General features: G+C 42.8%; 2 protein-coding genes across 2 annotated transcripts in view; one reads left to right on the plus strand and one right to left on the minus strand.

The window, feature by feature from the left end:
• Positions 1-2853, plus strand: part of VSIR (V-set immunoregulatory receptor) — a 40580-nt gene extending 37727 nt beyond the window's left edge. The window contains exon 7 of the mRNA XM_069979171.1: positions 40-2853. Coding sequence (XP_069835272.1) covers positions 40-71 — 32 coding nt within the window. The 3' untranslated portion in view covers positions 72-2853. The remainder of the gene's footprint in view (positions 1-39) is intronic.
• The window catches only part of CDH23 (cadherin related 23), a 671672-nt gene that overhangs the window by 114359 nt on the left and 533999 nt on the right, over positions 1-23314 (minus strand). The window contains exons 32-35 of the mRNA XM_069981852.1: positions 22360-22509; positions 22047-22175; positions 19017-19145; positions 15269-15496 (exon numbers count right to left, since the gene is read on the minus strand). Coding sequence (XP_069837953.1) covers positions 15269-15496; positions 19017-19145; positions 22047-22175; positions 22360-22509 — 636 coding nt within the window. The remainder of the gene's footprint in view (positions 1-15268; positions 15497-19016; positions 19146-22046; positions 22176-22359; positions 22510-23314) is intronic.

Raw genomic sequence — 23314 nt, forward strand, 5'->3', positions numbered from 1 at the left:
CATCATGGCTTCTATGACCTCTTTTTCAATGTTTTACAGAGCCAGTGCCAGATTCCCCTGACCCAGTATAAACAAGACTAGAAACAAGAATCTCTCCATCAAGAGAAATGACTATTCTGTTGACTTATTTGAAGTCGGAGCAATTTGCAGTCTACCCTACAACCATCATTTATACAGCGTAAAGTACAGGAAGAAAGCAGTTTCTGTGTGAATTTTAAAACTGGAATTATCCTGGATTTTACAAAGGTTGACCTTACTATAAAGGATACCATCATATGTATGAAATATATTGCAAATTATTGCTTAGTTTGTGTGATGTGAGAAAAGAATATAAGGCACATACTTTTATAGACCATACTGTGTACATAAAATTATTTTAATGAAGTTTCAATAGAATATATTTCTGCGTATTAATCTTTACTGTTTTAAAAATATTTTATATTTCGTCTTATGCTCTTTTAGCCTAAAGTTTGTAAAATAGCAATATAAGATCCTGGATTTATGGTAAATCATGATGGGGAAAAGCTAATATATATTATTGCTTAGGTTGAATAGTGCCTGGTAAAGTGAACTGTACTGCACACAAAAGTGATAAAATGTATAGGTTGAGCGATGTCAAAACTAGTTCAAAGAAAAAATACAAGAAAAATAATCCAGTGTCCAGCCATGGCTATCTGTATAAAAAACCTTTAGGCTGTTTTTAGGATTTACATATTCCATAAGAACTGTGTAACTCCAATGTGTATCGAGGTTCACAAGCCATTTGTCATGGCATACTACATATTTATAACTAACAGCTTTTTAAACTCGAAATGCATAGGCATTATACTCTGTCTAGTTACTATGGGATATGTAAATCATGAATTAAGCCTAAAAAGCAAAAAACAGCCGTAATATAAGAAAAAAATGACTGTTTTCTCATTTAATAATGTGCTACATTAAAGTCAATGGATAAATAGCTGTCTGTGCACACATTGAAAAAACAAACCTTCTTTTAGGGTAGCATATGCTGCGGGCTGCCCGGGTTAAAGGGGCTGGCGTTACATACTCCGGGAATGTAACCCCACTGAAGATCACAGTACCAGGATTGCAGCTATCCTTACAGCTATTTTTTCCGTAGACTTTAATGTAGCATATTATTAGATTTAAAATATGACTGTGGTTTATACCTATTTTACTATCATGATTTGCTTTTACTGTTTGTACTGTGTGTAAAGATAGCTTTAAAGTGGGTGCTCATGCCCAGGGCACAAGCTCAGTAAATGTTTTGTGGTAGAGACAGTAAACATGGCAGAAGCCAGTTCCTTTGCTCAGTGATTGCTCAACAAAAACACGATGGCATACATCACTGTGCGCTTCCTCTTGCCTTAATAATATGCTGGCATACAGAAGAAAAGTGGCCAAAAAGAAGAAGTCATGTTTCCTCCTGTCACATCTGTGAATTTATGTAATCATTATAAATCACAGGGTGTCATAACAGCATTTGCATGCCAGGTCTCCTATGTGGCCCATAACACAGTCAATATACTGAGCTGGTGCAGAAATACTTTATCTCATTGACTAATTACTGATTCTATTCAATGTTTCTGCCGAAAAAGTATCTTAAACCATACCATGCTACCCGTAAAACCCAAAGGCATAAAATAAAATTGGGTTTGTCCCTGAAATGAAACTATGAAAGTGTACTATGCATCCAGCACTCTATTCATTCTCTATGACGCTTCTAAAAATTGCTCAGTGCTCAGCAGTGCTCGAAAGCCTCACAGACCAGGAGTGTTGGCCGCACATGCATGGTGCGCTTCCATCATTCTAAACTATTTTTCTCTGTTCTTGTGATTGGTCGGAGTCCCAGTAGTAAGACCCCTACACATCAACTAGTTATCCCCTATCCCGTCGACTACCCCTTTAATATTAAGCATAGTATAGTGACAGATTTGTTTTACCCTTTTTATGTCCATACCCCATACATGTATTGGCCATGGTCTTGGGGTTAAACCTGCACTAATGTGCAGCCCAGGTTCAAAGCTCCTGCAATGTATGAGATAGTATGAGATGTCCTACTGATATAATATGCCATAATATCTGCAATTAAAGGAGGTTTCCAACTGCTTCTGGGCTAAAGTAAAAAAAAAAATGATATTCAAGTCTTAACCGCCCCCCCCCCTCCCCCAGCTCTTGCATTGACTCTCCCATGGGAATCCACTAGCCTCTGAGTATATCGCTGCAGCACTGGTGTGCTATACAGAAAAGTGTCTGTTTCAGGGAATCAGTGGCTGCAGTGGATAAAAAAGTACATTCAGCATACACAACACAACAATACAGAGCTGCCAAATTGTTCTACAAAACCTTGTCATAAAAAAACAAACAAATATGGTCTCACTGCTGAGAAATCTCTGATCAGGAGAACAAGCCAGGAGAAGCACGTTGTAGAGCATTTCGTTCCCTGGCTCGCAGAAATCTCTATCCAGGTAGCTCCATTGTAAGTCTATGGGGCTGGCCGGATGGAGATGATTGACAGAGGTGAAGTGCTGGCATGTGATTCTTCCTTGCTCTTTCTCCTGATCTGTGGGGGTCTCAGCAGTAAGACCCTCACAGATCAATACTTTTCATTTTGAGCTATTCCAGAAAAAACCCTCTGAGCCTAATAATTACCATATCATTATTTTATACTGTATATAGAAACCGCAGCTTCACTTTCACAGACATTTATTGATGCCTTTATAATTGTCCAATTTTTATCAGTATAAAATGTTGTTTGTTCTTATTTGTCTTTATGTGCTGTTTTATATTTTATAAAGTAGTAAGAATATTGTACATAGCAGATGTACTGAATAAAGACTTCAGAATCAGGAATGCATAAATGTCAGTCCATTTATTAAGAAAGTAGCTCAACAGCTTGTGAACATGTAAGCTGCATTACGTAACCACCATTTATAGCATTCTTACAGTATTTAAAGTGAATAAAAATGATTGTATATTTTAGTTACTGGAGAGGGAGTGGGCATAGGCTGAGTGTACAGCCAAATTACTATCTATTATTTACTCTAAGATCATGGGTAGAACTCGGCTGAAAGTTCTACTTCCGTTCTAGGGCCACAGGAAATATGAGTCAAACTGAAAGAGGACTAAGAAAAAGATTGTAAGATGAAAATGCTGCTGTAGATACTTGTATGCTTATCCCCCAAGTACTATATACTGTACCCAGGGGTGATTCTAGCCTCTCTGCTGCCCGAGGCGATGACGCCCCCCCCCCCCGGTCAATCCGCCCACATTATAATCCACTACTGCCCCCCCCCCCCCCGGTCAATCCGCCCACATTATAATCCACTACTGCCCCCCCCCCCAACTGCTGTCCCCAATAAACATAATGTTTGGTCCCTTGCTGCACTGAGGATGTCGGGAGAGGAGGGGGCTGATCTTATAGGGGAGGTCACAGCAGCACAGAGGATGTCAGGAGAGGAGGGTGCTAATCCTATAGGAGAAGTCCCAGCAGCACAGAGGATGTCAGGAGAGGAGGGTGCTGATCTTTTAGGAGATGGTCCCCCTCTTCTTCCCTTATAGATGGACCCCCTCTTCCCCCCCCTTATAGATGGTCCCCTCTCCCTTATAGATGGTCCCCCTCTCCCCCCCCTTATAGATGGTCCCCCACTCCCCCCCCTTATAGATGGTCTCCCTCTCCCCCCCCTTATAGATGGTCCCCCTCTTCCCCCCTCCCTTATAGATGGTCCCCCTCTTCCCCCCCTCCCTTATAGATGGTCCCCCTCTTCCCCCCCCTCCCTTATAGATGGTCCCCCTCTTCCCCCCTCCCTTATAGATGGTCCCCCTCTCCCCCCCTCCCCTTATAGATGGTCCCCCTCTTCCCTCTCCCTTATATATGGTCCCCCCCCTGCACAGCAGATAAAACAAAAACAAAAAACAGCACACAACTCACCTGCCATCCGTTCCCCCGTCGAGCCTCTCTGGTCTGGTCCCGGCTGATGTGCGGCTGCCCGGGGTGTCCTGTCCTGTCCCCGGCAGCGCGCGCATCAGAGAGCTCCCCGTGCGCCTGTGGCTGTGACTTCCAGTGCACAGGGAGCTCTCTGATGCGCGCGCTGCCGGAGACAGGATGGGACACCCCGGGCAGCCGCACATCAGCCGGGGGACTAAAGGCTGCATTCCCACGTTCCGTGGAATGCCGGTACCTGAGACCCCCGAGCCCGGACAGCATCTGTAATTAGATGCTGGGAGCGGGGGAGACTGTATTCATAAGCGCCGCGCTGTAGTAACTGCACCGCGTGGCTGATTCATTACACCGCGGCGCTTATGAATACAGTCTCCCCCGCTCCCAGCATCTAATTACAGATACTGCCCGGGCGCGGGGGGCTCCGGTACATGGTACAATCAGTGGCGGATTATAATGTGGGCGGCCGCCCGAACCGCCCATATTATAATCTGCCACTGAATGCCGCCCCTAGGGGCGTAGCTAATGTCTCTTGGGCCCTGGTGCAAGAGGTCAACTTGGGCCCCCCCTTTCTCGATGCTATTGGTATATATATATATATATATATCTCAAGACTGATATTACCAATAATACCAGTATACAGGAAATATTATCACCGCCATACTGTTACTAAACAAATCCTGTTTACTGAGACCAATATTGCCAATATTACCAGTACACAAGGGGAAATATTACCGCCACACCACAACCATCACCACCATATTGTTACTGACCAAATCCAGTATACTAAATCCAATAAAACACAGTACCAGATAACAAGTAACAAATAATACCACCTCATAGTGACTAACACCACCGCTGCTACTGAATATAATCCTCTGTACATAGACCAATATCACTTCATACAGTCATATAGAGGTGGACGCACTGTACACAGGATCTATACACCATATACATTACAGTGCAGTTATATCAAGTGACTCACAGGGGACGTCTTCTCTGATCGGAGTTCTTCCCTTTTCATCTTCTCCATCTGTTGTGGGCGATTGTGAGAACTTCTCTGGGCCACGAATCCACAGAATCTGCCAGACAGACATATTAGGCTCCTCACACTGACACCATCATCTCTCTAAAAACTGCACATCTGTACTGTCCCCTTTACACCCTCATTTAGTAGGTAGCCCTGACACTATGTGACCCCCCTTAAAGTACATGCCCCCCTCTGTGCATGTCCTATTGTATACACCCCCCATGTAGTCCACCTTATAGATGGCCCCCAATGTTTCCCCCTTATAGATGGCCCCCTGTGTTGTCCCTCTTATAGATGCCCCCCATGTTATCCCCCATATAGATGGCCCCCCATTTTATCCCCCTTACAGATGCCCCCCATGTTGTCCCCTCCTCCTGCCCCTTTATCACCATACTACTACACCTTTCATCCTCCTGCCCTTTCATAATCATACTACAAACACCTCCATCATAATACTACCACCCCCTTCATCCTCCTGCCCTTTCATCATCATACCACTACACCCTTCATCATCCTCTTGTTCCTTAATCATCATCATACCACTACACCCCCCATCGTCCTCTTGTTCCTTCATCATACCACTACACCCCCATCAATCTCTTGTTCCATCATCATACCACTACACCCCCCATCATCCTCTTGTTCCATCATACCACTACACCCCCATCATCCTCTTGTTCCATCATCATCATACCACTACACCCCCCATCATCCTCTTGTTCCTTCATCATACCACTACACCCCCATCAATCTCTTGTTCCATCATCATACCACTACACCCCCCATCATCCTCTTGTTCCATCATACCACTACACCCCCATCATCCTCTTGTTCCATCATCATCATCATACCACTACACCCCCCATCATCCTCTTGTTCCATCATCATCATACCACTACACCCCCCATCATCCTCTTGTTCCATCATACCACTACACCCCCATCATCCTCTTGTTCCATCATCATCATCATACCACTACACCCCCATCATCCTCTTGTTCCATCATCATCATACCACTACACCCCCCATCATCCTCTTGTTCCATCATCATCATCATACCACTACACCCCCCATCATCCTCTTGTTCCATCATCATCATCATACCACTACACCCCCCCATCATCCTCTTGTTCCATCATCATCATCATACCACTACACCCCCCATCATCCTCTTGTTCCACCATCATACCACTACACCCCCCATCATCCTCTTGTTCCATCATCATCATCATACCACTACACCCCCCATCATCCTCTTGTTCCATCATCATACCACTACACCCCCATCATCCTCTTGTTCCATCATCATACCACTACACCCCCCATCATCCTCTTGTTCCACCACCATACCCCCCATCATCCTCTTGTTCCATCATCATACCACTACACCCCTCATCATCCTCTTGTTCCATCATCATACCACTACACCCCTCATCATCCTCTTGTTCCATCATCATACCACTACACCCCCATCATCCTCTTGTTCCATCATCATACCACTACACCCCATCATCCTCTTGTTCCATCATCATACCACTACACCCCATCATCCTCTTGTTCCACCACCATACCACTATACCCCCCATCATCCTCTTGTTCCACCACCATACCACTACACCCCCCATCATCCTCTTGTTCCACCACCATACCACTACACCCCCCATCATCCTCTTGTTCCACCACCATACCACTACACCCCTACACCCCCATCATGCCCTTTAAAACAAAAAAATATTTACTCACCTGAATGGTTCCTCTAGTCTTCTTGTCACGCACGCTGGCGGGCTTACCGCGGCTGGGGGCGGGGCTTCCAGCGGAGGGGGCGGAGCTTCGCGGGACCTGTTTTTTTTTTTGCCCTCAAGATGCTCCCAGCCCCCCAAGTCATCCGGGGGCCGTCCCAGCCTCCTCTTGTGATCGCAGGCAAAACATTGCTTGCGGTCACAAGAAGGAGTGGGATGGGAGCAGTACAGTGGCAGTACAGTAGCGGCCCGGTCGCGGCGGCGACCGCTGCGACCGTGGTAGCTACGCCACTGAATGCCGCCCCCATGATAACAGCTGGTGGCGCTGCCTGAGGCAGACAACTCAGGTCGCCTCATCATTGCGGCGCCACTGACTGTACCAAATATCAAGATAAGGAAAAGAAATGATGTGCTGCAACCAAGAGCAGCTAGGATTAGATTACATTTGATTCAATGTCAGAAAATTAACATGGGTTACAAAATCTTTGTGTTATCTGTTTTTCCTATACCTTGAAATATTTCCTGTTGCTCTTATGTAAAAGGTAACACACTTTGTCATCTGAGTAGCAAGTGTATGAACACATTTAGAGGTTGGGCATAAGGCCATTTGACGCACACAGACACACCATGCAGTTTTATTTTGCCACATAATCCTTGAGAAAGAAAATTATGGGATGTGGATAAGGACATGACATATTAATGCTCTAGGAGCATTAATATGTCTTTTTTTTAACTCCTTAAGGACACCGTGGATTTTGACCTTAAAGGACAACTCCCATGAAAAATTGTTCCCAGTAATTGAAGCACATTACAAAGTTATATAACTCTGGAATATGCTTCAATCACCTATCTGCCTCCCTTCCCTGTCTTTTCCCCCCTCCACCCCCCACCAGGAAGTGTAAGAAACTCACACATACCTAATTACTGTAGTCACCAGTTTCTTTTTTCAGCTCCTTCTTGTGAGTCATCAGCAGGAGGGCTGCTCTAGCTCCTGTTACACCAGCCTCCCCTGCCTTGTCAGGTGACTCAGCTTGCTCAGCTCTCATTGGCTGAGCAACTGCAAGCCATCTGAGTCCATGTCACTAGCTTATCTTCCTTGCTCCTCAAGGAAATAAATTAAATAGGAGGTTATGTCATTTGACTGACAAGTGCAGATTAATTGGCATCTTATGGAGAAGAATGGACATTGTAGTATGTTGTACCAATTATATAGTTTTTTTTCCCCCACAGAACTTAGCTATTATAGAAGCACACCACAATTTGTTTTATCCTGTGGCCTATTATCTTTCTGAATGATGTACACTGCATTGCAATTCATTTTTCTACCAGTGCCTTGATTAGAAAAGTTATTGACAGCGTCATACCATGGGACTAGCTAAATGTGTGGAGCAGAAGTAACTTTCTCTATTCTCATTGGGGGACATTTACTAAGGTGTCTAATGTGTGCGACTATTTTAATGTGGGTTGGTGTTTTCTTTGTTTCAAAATATAGTTTGTCAATAATGGAAAAGTTGCACTGTCATAGTAAATGCGTCTACGTAAAAAGGTCGCAAACATATTCATCTGGTAGTGTTCACAATATATATTTTCATAGGCCGTTGTATTACGAGAATATACATTGCATTGCTGTTTATGGGATCCCGTCTGGAGTGTATACACATAGTATATGCTCTGGCCGGGATCCCTAGAGGCGCCCAAACAACTGACAAGCGCCCGTAGAAAACCATGTCAGTGCACACTGTGGAGCGAGCGGCTGGAGCCATAGTGTGCTGTGGGGAGTTCTGATGTGGGCGCGCAAGGATGTGCCCGCATCAGAACTCTGCAGCCCGAAAGATCATCTGCAGTACCGGCCGGGATGATCTTTAAAGAGACCGACCGGGTCACGGAACGGCTGGTCTCTTACGATGTGTGCACATAGCCTAAGCCTGCACCTGTTCTTGCAACTTGTAATGTTTTTGCAAAAAAATACTTCCAATAGACTGGTGGCACGGAGATGCCTGTGCTGTAATCATGTTTTTGAACAGCGGCCCTGTTCCCCTGCACGGTGCAAGACTATCCCCAGGCAATGGCCCAGCCTGAAGCACTTCAGGCTGTGTCGGTGCCCAAGACTATTGATGAAAAATCTTAAAGTGATGTACCTGATGATCCATTCACTTTAAAGCAGGAAGAATGGCCATAAGGAATGATAAGACTGGCCATAAGGATTCTCATCATTTTTTAATCTGGTCCTTTCAAGTGCCAAGACATAAGCCTTTTTTATGATGTGAATGAAGCTCAAAACACCAGGGGGTGTTTAACAGCATGGCAAGAGCTTAGGAAAGTCCAGCCCATGTCATTTTTATCTAGTGGCTTTCAGTCAATTGGAATAGGAGGATATTAGCAGGTACAGAAACAATAAATAAAATTACAAGGGGTTGACTTACCTGGGCTTTTGCTGTACTGGGGAATGACCCCAGGATTTCCCTGGGTTGAACCTGATGGACTCTTGTCTTCTTTCAACCTTATTTACTATGTTATTATGTTACCCCTGGGCTTTTAAGCCCCAATTACATACTAATAAAAAGGCTTATATGTCAGTGCTGACAAGGACTATGGAGAGAGAAAGTGTAAGAAGCCTGATCTAGCCATGGCCTTATTTACACCCCTTTAAGGATGTTGTTGTAATTTGAATTGTCTAGCAGGGTAAGGAAATAAATATTAGATAGCAGTAATAGAGAGGATATCCTGAATCAGGGGCGTAGCTAATGTCTCCTGGGCCCTGGTGCGAGAGGCCAACTTGGGCCCCCCCCCCTCCTTTCTCGACCAAGTGATGCTATTGGTGTGTGTGTATATATATATATATATATATATATACACACACACACACACACCAAGACAGATATTACCTATTACCGCCATACTGTTACCGACCAAATCCTGTATACTGAGACCAATATTACCAGTAATACCAGTATATAGGAAGGAAACATTGCCGCCACACCACAACCACTACCATCACCACCATATTGTTACTGACCAAATCCAGTACACTAAATCACCATCCAGTCATATAGAGGTGGCCCCAGCTCTACACAGGCTCTATACACCATATACATTACAGTGCAGTTATATCAGGTGACTCACAGGAGACGTCTTTTCTGATCAGAGTTCTTTCCTTTTCATCTTCTCCATCCGTCCTGGGCCATTATGAGAACTTCTCCAAGCCACAAATCCACAGAATCTGCCAGACAGACATATTAGGCTACTCACACTGGCACCATCCTCATCACTATACACACTGCACATCTGTACTGTCCCCTTTACACCCTCATTTAGTGGGTAACCCTGACTCTATGTGACCCCCTAATAATATATGCCCCCCTCTGTGTATTCCCTCCCCCCCCACCCTCATAGATGGTCCCCTTTCCCCCCCCCCCACCCTCATAGATGGTCCCCTTCCCCCCCCTCATAGATGGTCCCCTCCCCCCCCCCCACCCTCATAGATGGTCCCCTCCCCCCCCCCTCATAGATGGTCCCCTTTCCCCCCCCCACCCTCATAGATGGTCCCCTTTCCCCCCCACCCTCATAGATGCCCCCCTCTTTCCCCCCACCCTGCAGGCTGATAAAAAACAAAACTTAACTCACCTGACAACGCGCTCCCACGTTGATCCTCTCTCCTCCTGGTCTGTCCCCGCCTGCTGCACAGCTGCCGGGAGTGTCGCGTCTTATCCCCGGCAGCGCGCGCATCCCAGAACTCCCTGCGCGCCGAAACCGGAAGTCAGGGCCCAAGGTGCGCAGGGAGCTCTGGGATGCGCGCGCTGCCAGGGGTAAGACGCGACACCCCTGGCAGCCGTGCAGCAGCCGGGAAAAGACGGAGCCAGACTCTTGTGACCGCAAGCAAAACAATGCTTGCGGTCACAAGAGTGACTGATTGGGAGGGCCCCGCGGTAGCTACGCCACTGTCCTGAATGTTAGCAAAAACTAACCAAGGAATACCGTTGACAATGCCAAAGCCTATATTAATTCTTAGAGCAGCTGGAAAGAAAGCCATATCACTAATAACCAGATAATACATTTTAAGACCTTACCTTCTCTTATTCTTAGAAACAACAGGAAAAATATTGACAGGGAGTGGTAAGTAATCATGGAATAAATGATCATAGTATAGAATAAAAGGATGTAGAAACAAGAACTGGCAACATGTATTCTTAAAGGTACAGACACCAAATGGGAAAGCTTTATATGTGCTTAGGGTAACTTGTGCAGACTATGGGGGAGATTTATCAAACTGGTTTTAAAGTAGACTTGTCTTAGTTGCCCCTCTGAAAAATGAAAGGTGAAACCTGATTGGTTGCTGGGGGCAACTAAGACAATTCTTCTTTACACCAGTTTGATAAATCTCTCCCTATGTTCCTATAGATAACAAGTATAAATGACTAAAATGAAACCCCACAAGGCTTATGCCTGCTGTTAGGTGGCCAATGCGTGACAAGACGGGGCACTTAAGACTTTACTTTATCTCTTTAAAATTACAAAATGTTTAACAAAATGTGTAAAAAGTAATAAAGCTGAAAAAAAGTCAGAGCCTCAAAATATTAATAACACCGTATTGGTTAGAAAAGGAAGCAGAACAACTAGGTAGGTTTTTTTTAGTTCGGTATCTTGGAAGGAAGAAAATAAAGATGATGTAGGCAGTGCTGGTGATTCTGTATATCATAAAATATAAGGAACTGACTTGGAGTAGATGTGGTCCAAGCAAATATTTACGACCTAAATGTAAGCAAAGTACTGGGACTGTAGGTGAGCAAAGCAGCGGGACTGTATGTGAGCAAAGCAGCGGGACTGTATGTGAGCAAAGCAGCGGGACTGTATGTGAGCAAAGCAGCGGGACTGTATGTGAGCAAAGCAGCGGGACTGTATGTGAGCAAAGCAGCGGGACTGTATGTGAGCAAAGCACGGGGACTGGATGTGAGCAAAGCACCGGGACTGGATGTGAGCAAAGCAGCGGGACTGGATGTGAGCAAAGCACCGGGACTGGATGTGAGCAAAGCAGCGGGACTGGATGTGAGCAAAGCAGCGGGACTGGATGTGAGCAAAGCATCGGGACTGGATGTGAGCAAAGCACCGGGACTGGATGTGAGCAAAGCACGGGGACTGGATGTGAGCAAAGCACCGGGACTGGATGTGAGCAAAGCACGGGGACTGGATGTGAGCAAAGCACGGGGACTGGATGTGAGCAAAGCACGGGGACTGGATGTGAGCAAAGCACGGGGACTGGATGTGAGCAAAGCACGGGGACTGGATGTGAGCAAAGCACGGGGACTGGAAATGAGCAAAGCACGGGGACTGGATGTGAGCAAAGCACCAGGACTAGATGTGAGCAAAGTACGGGCACATTATTTATGCAACCCTCAGTATTTACCAATTCTTTAGTAATTAGCTTGGATGAAAATTGGTGCAGGACAAATGTAATGCCGAACTCTAAAAAAGAGAAAAAAATTTAGGCCTTCATCTGATGATTGTAGTTCCATAGATCCATAACTTAATACCCACTGTAAAAAAAAATAAAAAATAAAAATAAATAAATATAAATATATATATATATATATATATATATATATATATATATATATATATAATTTGAGGGAACCTGCCAGCTGTTTAGCGCTGCCTGAACCACAGTCAGCATTTAGTAATACAGCAAACTATGATTTATTTTGGAATGCTCAGGCATTTTTCCCTAGGTGTATATATTATTTTTGTGTGTTTGAGTTTTGCTTTCAGCATATAAGATCATTCTAATGAACCTTTGAAGCCACCTTACACTCTAAAGTGTTCATTACTACATATAAGTACAAATGGTTATGAATGACTGCTTTTGATTATATTACTTATATTACAATTGCAAGTATTTTTAAGGCTTTATGTACCTATACTATGCTGGGTTCAGTCATTATGTGGGCTATGCTACAATATATGTCACAAATGAATCCTGTCAATTTTGTACATAACAGGCTGATTACAGAGATACTGTATGCATCGTATAGAGTCTTACTGACGGTAACATGAATATGGACAAAGTGTCATCACATTTTGCAGAAAGTGGCCAAGGAAACACCTGGTAGAAATTCTTGGGGTTTTGTGACTTGGCTTGTTCCTGTGCGGTTTTTAGGCAGCAGAAAAAAACAATGCACTTGATTTTCTAATATAAAGGAACCACCAGAATGAATCATGCTGAAGCTTTAGTTTAAAAAAAAAGCTTCTTCATAACCAGGAGAATCTGGCTGGTAGTAGTGCTTTATATTTGACAGAAAGTGAAAAACACACATTCATCTTACACATAACCTCATAAACATCTGCAAGGTGGAGTCCACAATAACCACTGACCTGTAGTAAATATGTCACTAAAAGCAGAACAACAAACAGGGCAGTTACCTATTTATTCCAATTCAACGTTCTCACTTGGCCTTTTGACTGACACTTTAAACAGAATGTTTGATTGTTTCAAAGTATTTTAAATAGTGAGATGGAAGCAAGTGGCTGCAGAATGCAATTTCCATTTTTCTCTAGTGCACAGGTGGTAAACTTGTGGCCCTCTGGCTGTTGCAAAACTACGATTCCCATAGTGCCTGGACAACCAAAGCTAAATTTTTTACTCTCTATGGCAATTGTAGTTTTGCAACAGCTGCAGAGTCATGAGTTTGACACCTCTGCTCTAGTAGAAAAGCATAGAAATATATTGCTAGTACAGTAGACAATTGGGCTAGTCTAGAGGCCACGTTCACACAATGACAGCAGCCAATCGCTTTCCTTACTATGCACATTGTTTACACTCCGGCTGGGATTTCATGTGGCCGCAGAAAAAACTGACTGGCTGCACGAAATTTACTGTGCAGACAATGTAAAGTGTGGCTCCGGCTGTACTTTACATTGCAATGACTAATTAGAACGCGGGCACATCTAAATGTGCCTGCATTCCAATTCTAAAGAAGTGATGTTCATCCGGCCAGTACTGCAGTACAGGCCGGAGTGAACTACACAGTTAGCGGCTGTTCTATGACACGGATGTGTCACAGAATGGTCGCAGTCTTACATAGTGTGAACGGGGCCTAAACATAAAGACATATTATGTATACAAATTACATATACAAAACACAATAGAACTTTTCATTACACTTTATATTACCTTAAATAAAACTAAAACCATAAATCAATGCCTTTAACAATTGTATTGTCAGAGTTGAGTGCCAGAATGCTACTTGACTCCGAAATTGTTGTCCACCAACTGTATTGCCCTTCAAAGAGATCCCATTACCACCACCTGATGCCTCTCCTGCTACAACCACCCCCTGTGGCCTTTTCAGTGATGTCCCATTTACAGTGTTGTCCAATTCATTAAATTGAACAACAAGGACGACCTGAATGAGGACTGAACATGCTCTTTAACAGAGAACCAGTTCTTTGCAGCACAAAGATCCTTAAGTATAGCAGTCTTCAAGGGAATCTGTCAGCTACGATTCACATTTCAAACTTGTAACATTGTTAGACAGCTGTTAGTTCAAGGAGACACATGGTAATATCCATTTGTGTTTCCAGACATAAAAAACACTCTTATTCTAAAGCAAAAAGAGTCAAAGAGGCTTTCCTGAGCTCTTGAAGTGCCGCAAGCGGTAACACCTCCCCTTCCCATACCTGACCTTGCTTGGAGCTTCCAGGTGTCAATAAAGCAGGGAGGGGGAGATAGGAGGCATTCCAGCTAGAAGCTTTTCTAGAGCTTGGAAAAGCCTCTTTGACTCTTTGTACCATAGAATAAAAAGATTTTTCTACATTTTGTAAGCACAGCTGGGTATATGAAAGGCATGCTTTCTATAGTAAAGATCTAAACAAACTCAACATGCACTTTGGTTATGGTTTCTTAAATAAATAACCACAGAAATTCTAGTCGGATAAGAACATTCTGCTCCACATTCAAATCCTTATTTATGTTTATAACAGTATTCTGTTGGTTGTGCTATTCGACCTAGTGTTAAGGACAACCAGTGAATAGGGTTGAAAAGTAACAAATGTTTATCACTCAGCAAGCGGAAACAATAGGCACTGGTGAAAACACCTCCCAGGTTGATAACCAGTTGATTCTATGATCCCGGCTGTGGAATGTTGGAAGTAGATTATTGTTTATATCAGTTACTTCTGCAATAGCTCCGCAAAGAACAAAGGATCATCGGTGACAATTGTTACGTGTAATGTGTGTAGTGTTTACCTGTGCTCATGAGAACAAGAGGTCTTATATTTGAAGATACTTCCTTGTAATGATATTGTCATTTGTAATTTGGTTTGTTGTTCCATGTTTCATGTTCCATCTACAACAATGCCATCTAACCCAGATAAAGTCTATCCAAATAAATAAATAAATAGCAACTTTACCCACCACTTTTACTGAGAGGTAAGGAAAGTCAATACCATTTACTGACTTGCACTTAATAACAATGTGTCATATGCATTAAAACAAAAAACGTTCTTATCAGCAATGCTTTGTGAAACGGTGACACATCATAGTTCATCATTTAGGAAAGTACTCACCGACAAAGCAGGGTTTCCTTCATCTTCCACAACAACCATGAGGCGATAGAAGCTCTGTTTTTCACGGTCAGGAGGAGACGGACGAGTGGCAATTTCACCTGTGAGCCTATCCATGCGGAAAATTAAGTCCTCATTGCCTTGTGTAATGTAATAAGAGAGGACGCTATTCAGTCCTTTGTCCTTGTCTGTTGCTGTCACTTTAATAACGGATGTCCCCCCTCCAACATTCTATAAACAAAGGGGTAAAAAAGAATTTATCAATCTTACCAATGCAGGAATGCTATAGCCATCAACCTAAGCTTATGAAATCTCTGGAGTGATACAAGTAGCATTATATAGATACAATGACAAGAAAGCTGTATCCATACCTGTGTACCTGTAATTTACATTTTTTTCATGCACTAGAAACATGTCAAAAGTTTTGAATGGGTCAAAATGGGTCACAATTAGAGGTGGGGGGGGGGATTTATCAAGAATTAGGCCCCACCCCCTTTTCCTGGCCTCTTAGTAAATCTGTCCGGGCACCCGATCACGCGCTTGGTGCATGTTGAAAAGCATTGCTTGTTTTTATTTCTTTTTGTTTATGATCCTGCACATAGGTGAGTGACCCATTCATTGGATCCAATATTTTTCTGATGTGCATATAAGACATTGTGCCAAATCTGCCTCAATATTATAAACAAGTATACTGAAAAGATGTAAGAATATGTAGAACTGACAAGATGGAAAGAGGCGCCTAATTTTCTAGAAGGGGAAATCCATGCAAAAGTGATCTCCTATTATTTAAATATAATAGCATGTGCAACATTTTACTAAGAATTTAATATATGTTTTTTAGTAATGTGCTGAACTGTTTTCTACAAATATAGAGGATGTGCAAGCTAACCGACTAGGTTGATGTAATCTGTTACTTTTGTGTTATAAGATGATTTGTGAGTGAGGACCATGGCTTTTTTTTCCTGTACAGTGTTTAATGTAACCTTTAATGCAAGTGTATATTCACATGTGCTAGATTGGTGGCAGTAATTTTAGTAACTTAGAGTTCATAAATTCTATGAAACTGAAAGGGTTTCGAGGGAAAGCACATCATTTCTGGAAGCCCTTTTCAGACTATTTCAGACTTCATATTCAGACATATATTTATTCTGCATATATAATTCATCCTTAGGCAAGATTTACACATCCGCAGTTCCTTACCCTAAGCTACGGACAGGCCTACAGATGTGCACACACAACTGTCAGCAACCTGTCCACAATTGCGCCGATTCCTTAATTTCAGATAGGTGATTTGAGATGCAACTACGGGCCGAAAAATGGTTTATCCGTTGTTTTATTTGTAGCCCCATCACAGATCCGTGAAACCTACGAAAGTGTGTATGGGGCCATAGAAATGAATGCATTTGCAGTTTGAAACTACCACAAATCCATTTGTTTTGGGGTGTTTTGTTTTGTGTTTCTGCACTTCCTGATTTATCAGTTGTACACAGTACTACAGGTTCCAGAATGCAATGCTTTCCCTCAGCTGTTCATCACAGTCCTCCCCCCTGCCTATTCCCCGCTCAAAGCTTTTGCAGAACATCTAGGCTGTGTTCACACATTGCAGTTTTATTGTGTTACTGAAATATTTGCAGTAATTTATGATTTCATTGTGGTCCCACCCACACAGCACGTTGTATTCTGTACCTGTAACACCACACAGCACGCTGTATTCTCTACCTGTAACACCACACAGCATGCTGCATTCTCTACCTGTAACACCACACAGCACGCTGTATTCTCTACCTGTAACACCACACAGCACACTGTATTCTCTACCTGTAACACCACACAGCAAACTGTATTCTCTACCTGTAACACCACACAACACACTGTTTTCTCTACCTGTAACACCACACAGCACACTGTATTCTCTACCTGTAACACCACACAGCACGCTGTATTCTCTACCTGTAACACCACACAGTGCACTGTATTCTCTACCTGTAACACCACACAGCACGCTGTATTCTCTACCTGTAACACCACACAGCACACTGTATTCTCTACCTGTAACACCACACAGCACACTGTATTCTCTACCTGTAACACCACACAACACACTGTTTTCTCTACCTGTAACACCACACAGCATGCTGTATTCTCTACCTGTAACACCACACAGCACACTGTATTCTCTACCTGTAACACCACACAGCACGCTGTATTCTCTACCTGTAAAACCACACAGCACACTGTATTCTCTACCTGTAACACCACACAGCACGCTTTATTCTCTTCCTGTAACACCACACAGCACACTGTATTCTCTACCTATAACACCACACAGCGCGCTGTATTCTCTACCTGTAACACCACACAGCACGCTGTATTCTCTACCTGTAACACCACACAGCGCACTATATTCTCTACCTGTAACACCACACAGTGCACTGTATTCTCTACCTGTAACACCACACAGCACGCTGTATTCTCTACCTGTAATACCACACAGTGCACTGTATTCTCTACCTGTAACACCACACAGCACGCTGTATTCTCTACCTGTAACACCACACAGCATGCTGTATTCTCTACCTTTAACACCACACACACACACACAGCATGCTGTATTCTCTACCTGTAACACCACACAGCACGCTGTATTCTCTACCTGTAACATCACACAAAACGCTGTATTCTCTACCTGTAACATCCCACAGCACCCTGTATTCTCTACCTGTAACACCACACAGCATGCTGTATTCTCTACCTGTAACACCACACAGCACACTGTATTCTCTGCCTGTAACACCACACAGCACACTGCATTCTCTACCTGTAACACCACACAGCACACTGTATTCTTTAACTGTAACACCACACAGCACACTGTATTCTCTACCTGTAACATCACACAGCACGCTGTATTCTCTACCTGTAACACCACACAGCACACTGTATTCTCTACCTGTAACACCACACAGCACACTGTATTCTCTACCTGTAACACCACACAGCACGCTATATTCTCTACCTGTAACACTGATATTGGAATAAAGTAAAGAACTTTTTGATTTTTTTTTCTTTTCATTTCCACGCACATATAATCAAGCATCTGTTATCTTTGAAGTTGAGCCCCACAATAAGGCTCTGATCCTCTCTGCCGTTTAGCATCATTTACTTGTGTTACGGCATCATTTTTGTGAATATGCTGCAGTACTGCAATGACACTCCAACATGTGTGAACACAGCCCTAATTTCGCTGCACACTTCTGCACAATCAAAGACATCAGTGCAACAGCAGCTTCTTGCTAGTTAGAGATGGTGAATCACTCAGGGGATTGGGGGATCCAACCAAGCCTCCTGGGACATCACACCCTGCCCCCTGTCTGCATCATCAGTCTGTGCTCAGCAAACACACACAATGTGAGACAGGCTTCCATGCCTCTATGGGGGGATAGCAGAAGGAGCAGGAGACAATGTGGATTTGCACAGATGCCATTTTTCTTCACTTCCTGGATTTTTATCAGCTACCAGTGTGACAGAACCGCACAGATACGGTAATACATTGTATATACACATCTATATAACTTTTAATGTACTTTTAATAGAAAACAAGTTTTTCTTATCTGGAGTTCCCCCTATAACAACTGTTTATATGTCATAAGAAGTCTGACTAAACTTACACATTTCAGAGCATTTCAGAGTATGTTTTTTCTGTTAGTACATGGTACTTCCACTTATAGACTCAAAGAATTGAAACACATACCTCAAAAACACTGACATTATATCCAAAAGGACTTTGGATAACAGGTGGGTTGTCATTTACATCAATGACGTTTACTGTCAATGTATAGTCTGTTCTTCGAGGTGGTAAACCTTTATCTGATGCCTGAATCTATAAAAAATAATCAAGTTTACCATTAATGCATTATTAGTAAGGCAAAAGATTAATATAGTCTATGGTCATTTTAAAGTATCACATTTTCATCCAGTACCTATAACCAGTGTCTTAGATACTGAATTGCATGTACAGTCCTTTCTCCCATATAAAAGAATTGGACACATTGTATATGAGATCCATGGAAATGATGTTTATGACAGATCTACTAATTTTCAGCCAAGCATATAGTATACTTCCATCACAGGAATTAAAATAGAATAAAGGTAAGAACATATAGAATTTAATAAATCATATTGTTAAATAATATTGAATAAACATAAATGTTCATATTAAACACCACCAGAATTATTACTACAAATTGTAGAGCCTGCTGTTTGGAGACAAGCAATGTGGTATGTCTGCTCCTGAGCCAGACTTATTTTAGGAAGATTTATTAAAACGTGAATAGAAGTAAGCCAGTCTACCAGGCTTACTTCTAAATTGGGGGTTTATGTGGTGTGAACCCCTATGGAGGACCAGACTGGCCATTTGGCAGTTTGGGCAAATGCCGGAGGTGCTGCTCTGCTATGTGGGCCGGTCTCTTCTTCCTCTTCACAATACTCCCTGCACTTCACAGGCTGAAAGGCTATGTAATGCAGACAGAGCTCTGCAGGGGAAGAGCCAGCCCTCACACTGTATGCAGCCTCCTATATTCTCCGCTACTGGTCTCCTGTAGCCCGCACCATCTCAGGGGTAGTACTAACAGGAGGATTTATTTTTTTAAACCACGGGTCTAAAGGGGTAGGGTCCTAACAATAAGCCGAGCTTAATGGAGGGGCAGGGTTCAGACAGAAACTAATGGTGGGCAGGAAAGTTATGGGCAAGGTTCTGCACAACAAAAGAATAATGCAAGCGAGTATAGGTATGTGTGTGCCTTGATGACTGATATGTATAGTGTGACTGATGGATTGTTGAGTAGTATGTGTGGGTATGTTAGTGGCACTTATGGTATGCAGTGGGTATGCTAGTGGCACAGTGGGTATGTTCCTAGCACATGGGGTATGTAGCAGGTATGCTAGTGGCACGTTCGGTATGTAGTGGGTATGCTAGTGCTATGTGCGGTATGTAGTGGCTATGGTAATGACATATGTAATGTAGCAGGTATGTTAGTGGAACATATGGTATGTAGCAGGTATTTTAGTGGTACATATTGTGTGTAGTGAGAATGCCAGTAGCGCATGCAGCATGTCGCGAGTATGCTAGTGGCACATGCAGTATGTAGTAGATACGTTAGTGGCACATATGGTGTGTAGTGGGTATGTTAGTGGCACATGTAATGCGTAACATGTATGTTAGTGGCACATACGGTATGTAGTGGGTATGTTAGTGGCACATGCAATGTGTAACAGGTATATTAGTGGCACATATGGTGTGTAGGAGGTATGTTAGTGGTACATATGGTGTGTAGTCGGTATGAGAGTGGCACATGCAATATGTAACAGGTATGTAGGTGGCACATATGATGTGTAGGAGGAATGTTAGTGGTACATATGGTGTGTAACAGGTATGTTAGTGGTACATATGGTGTGTAGTGGGTATGTTAGTCACACATGCAATGTGTAACAGGTATGTTAGTGGTACATATGGTGTGTAGTGGGTATGTTAGTCGCACATGCAATGTGTAACAGGTATGTTAGTGGCACATATAGTGTGTAAAAGGTATGTTAGTGGCACATATGGTGTGTAGTGGGTATGTTAGTGGCACATGCAATGTGTAACAGGTATGTTAGTGGCACATATGGTGTGTAGTGGGTATGTTAGTCGCACATGCAATGTGTAACAGGTATGTTAGTGGCACATATGGTGTGTAGTAGATAGTGGTGTGTAGTGGGTAGGTATATACTATCACTTTTTGCAATACATTTTTGTATTTTGTTTTCGTAAAAAGATCCTCAGCAATTAAAAACGTTTTATATATTGCTGCCCTTCTATAATAACTCTCCCCTCACCATGTCCCACTGATGTCCTTCCTGCTGAATGCTGCCGCCCCCACTTCCAGAGCGAACTAGTCTTTGGCAATGAAACCGTGCTCTGCCGCAGTCACTTATTGGTTGAGCTGGTTGTCACTGCTGGGACGTGTTTCTCTCGGAGGTGGTGGCAGCAGTGATGCTGCTGGAGGACACCAGAGGAATGTGGTAAGGTAATAATAAGATGTTTATTATGCTTTAAAAGATGGCAGCAACCTACAAAAAGTGCTGGAGTACTCCTTTCAATATTTTTATCACAAACCAGACAGCTAATTGTGTTTTTCAATGCCACGGTCGACTTTCAGTCCCGATCCAGCTCTGCCCGTGTCTATTGGAAGCTGTGAGGACAGACAGACCGTACATGGACAAACAATTTGTCAGGTTCAGTGAAGAGCTGAGACATCTTTGAAACATGTTGTCTATTGTACTAGGTAATCCTCTTATTATGTTATTGGTTGTCCTTGTACAGTCTTGCCGGTCCTTAAAAAAAAAAATGGAGACATGCAAGTTTGAGCCAGATATACCACCAATATTCTCTGTGTAACCTGTAAAAACAATCTGTGTATCCTAGATTGGGCACCCCGAAGACGTGGAGGCAGCTTTCTTTGAATATCTTAAAGACAAGAGCGGTGCCATGCCAAGATAATGACCATCCCCCTTCCCTCTATCCATCCCCTCCATGTATATCCCCTTCCCTGCATCCATCCCCTCCTTGGTTGAACTTGATGGACATGGGTCTTTTTTCAACCGTATAAACTATGTAACTATGACCGCAATCGGTCATGTTGAAGAAATACCTGATTAGTAGTGATGCCAGAAAAGATGGCATCTGTCTTTTAGTAAAATTTAAAAACCATTCATTAGAATTTGGGCATTCTGTTATCATTACCCTTAAAGAGTGCACTTCTTGTAGTTCTCTATCCAGTGGTTTCACCAGGAATACTTCACCATAGGTATCATTCGTAATGCGGATCTCAAAAAGTTTGTCAACATTTCCACCAGTTATAGAAAAAGACACCTATGAAAAATTAGCAGGAAAGCATTTTATTTTCATAATAACTAACAACCTTGCAGAGTCTATGCATTAACAGTAAAGCCCAATGAGATTCAAAGGACCATACACTACAACCCCTAATTTACACACTTCATAACGGTACTGATCTGTTATGCATATATCTTAAACCTGGATATAAAATACTTACTTGCCCATTGGTTCCAGCATCAGGGTCTCTGGCCAAAACTAAAGCTATTCTTCTCCCTGTCGGACAGTCTTCTGCCACACTCACCACTGACTCTGATGTTGGATCAAATTGGGGACTGTTATCGTTCTCATCTAAAACAGTGATCTGTACCTGTAAAACCAGATGACACTTATGTTTTACATTTAAATACAATTATATTAGCCTCAAAAAAATGAATAAAACAGTGTTTAGTTGTTAAGCAAAAATTTTCATGCACCTAATCGGTGTTAGAGACAGGTAGACAGTCATAAGGAACGGTTTATGGAGGTTATTTCTGGTGCAGAGAATAATACCAACTGTCATGGCGTCCTTAACAACCCTTAACAACATATTTTATTCTATTGTTCACACTGATTCATAGTGCTGGAAGGGCATTGCTGGTGTACGTTCACAGGAGTTTGGCATGCATGAGTAAAGGGCCTCCTCCTTCTAAACGTCGCGCAGCAGATGGGACACACACCAAACTCCTGTGGCCGTTGTTGATGTGTCAATTTTTTTTGGCAGCTACAGTGAACAACAACCATTGTTTACACTTTGTTCGCACAATGTATGGTGATTCTGATGGTAAATCGGATTGCAGGCACACCAAAATGTACCTGCAATCCAAATAAAATAAAATGATGTTCCTGCGGCCAATATGGCAGTATTGGCTCAGGAACGTTTAAAACAGCGGCTGTTGTTTGACGCCGCAAACAATTGCTGTGTCAAACAACAGCTGCAGTTTTTCATAAATGTGAACATAGATTAACATTGTATGCACACAATCTTATACTTATATAAGTATATTTAATACTTATTAAATTTATTGTAATATTTATTAGAATTATATCTGATTTTGTAGGATTATTTTACTGTGATTTATTCTACTACTGTACATCAACTTTATCTTTACCTATGGTTGAAGATGAAATATTTG

Source organism: Dendropsophus ebraccatus, chromosome 8 (genome assembly GCF_027789765.1).
Source record: "Dendropsophus ebraccatus isolate aDenEbr1 chromosome 8, aDenEbr1.pat, whole genome shotgun sequence".
In the NCBI taxonomy this organism is placed as follows: domain Eukaryota; kingdom Metazoa; phylum Chordata; class Amphibia; order Anura; family Hylidae; genus Dendropsophus; species Dendropsophus ebraccatus.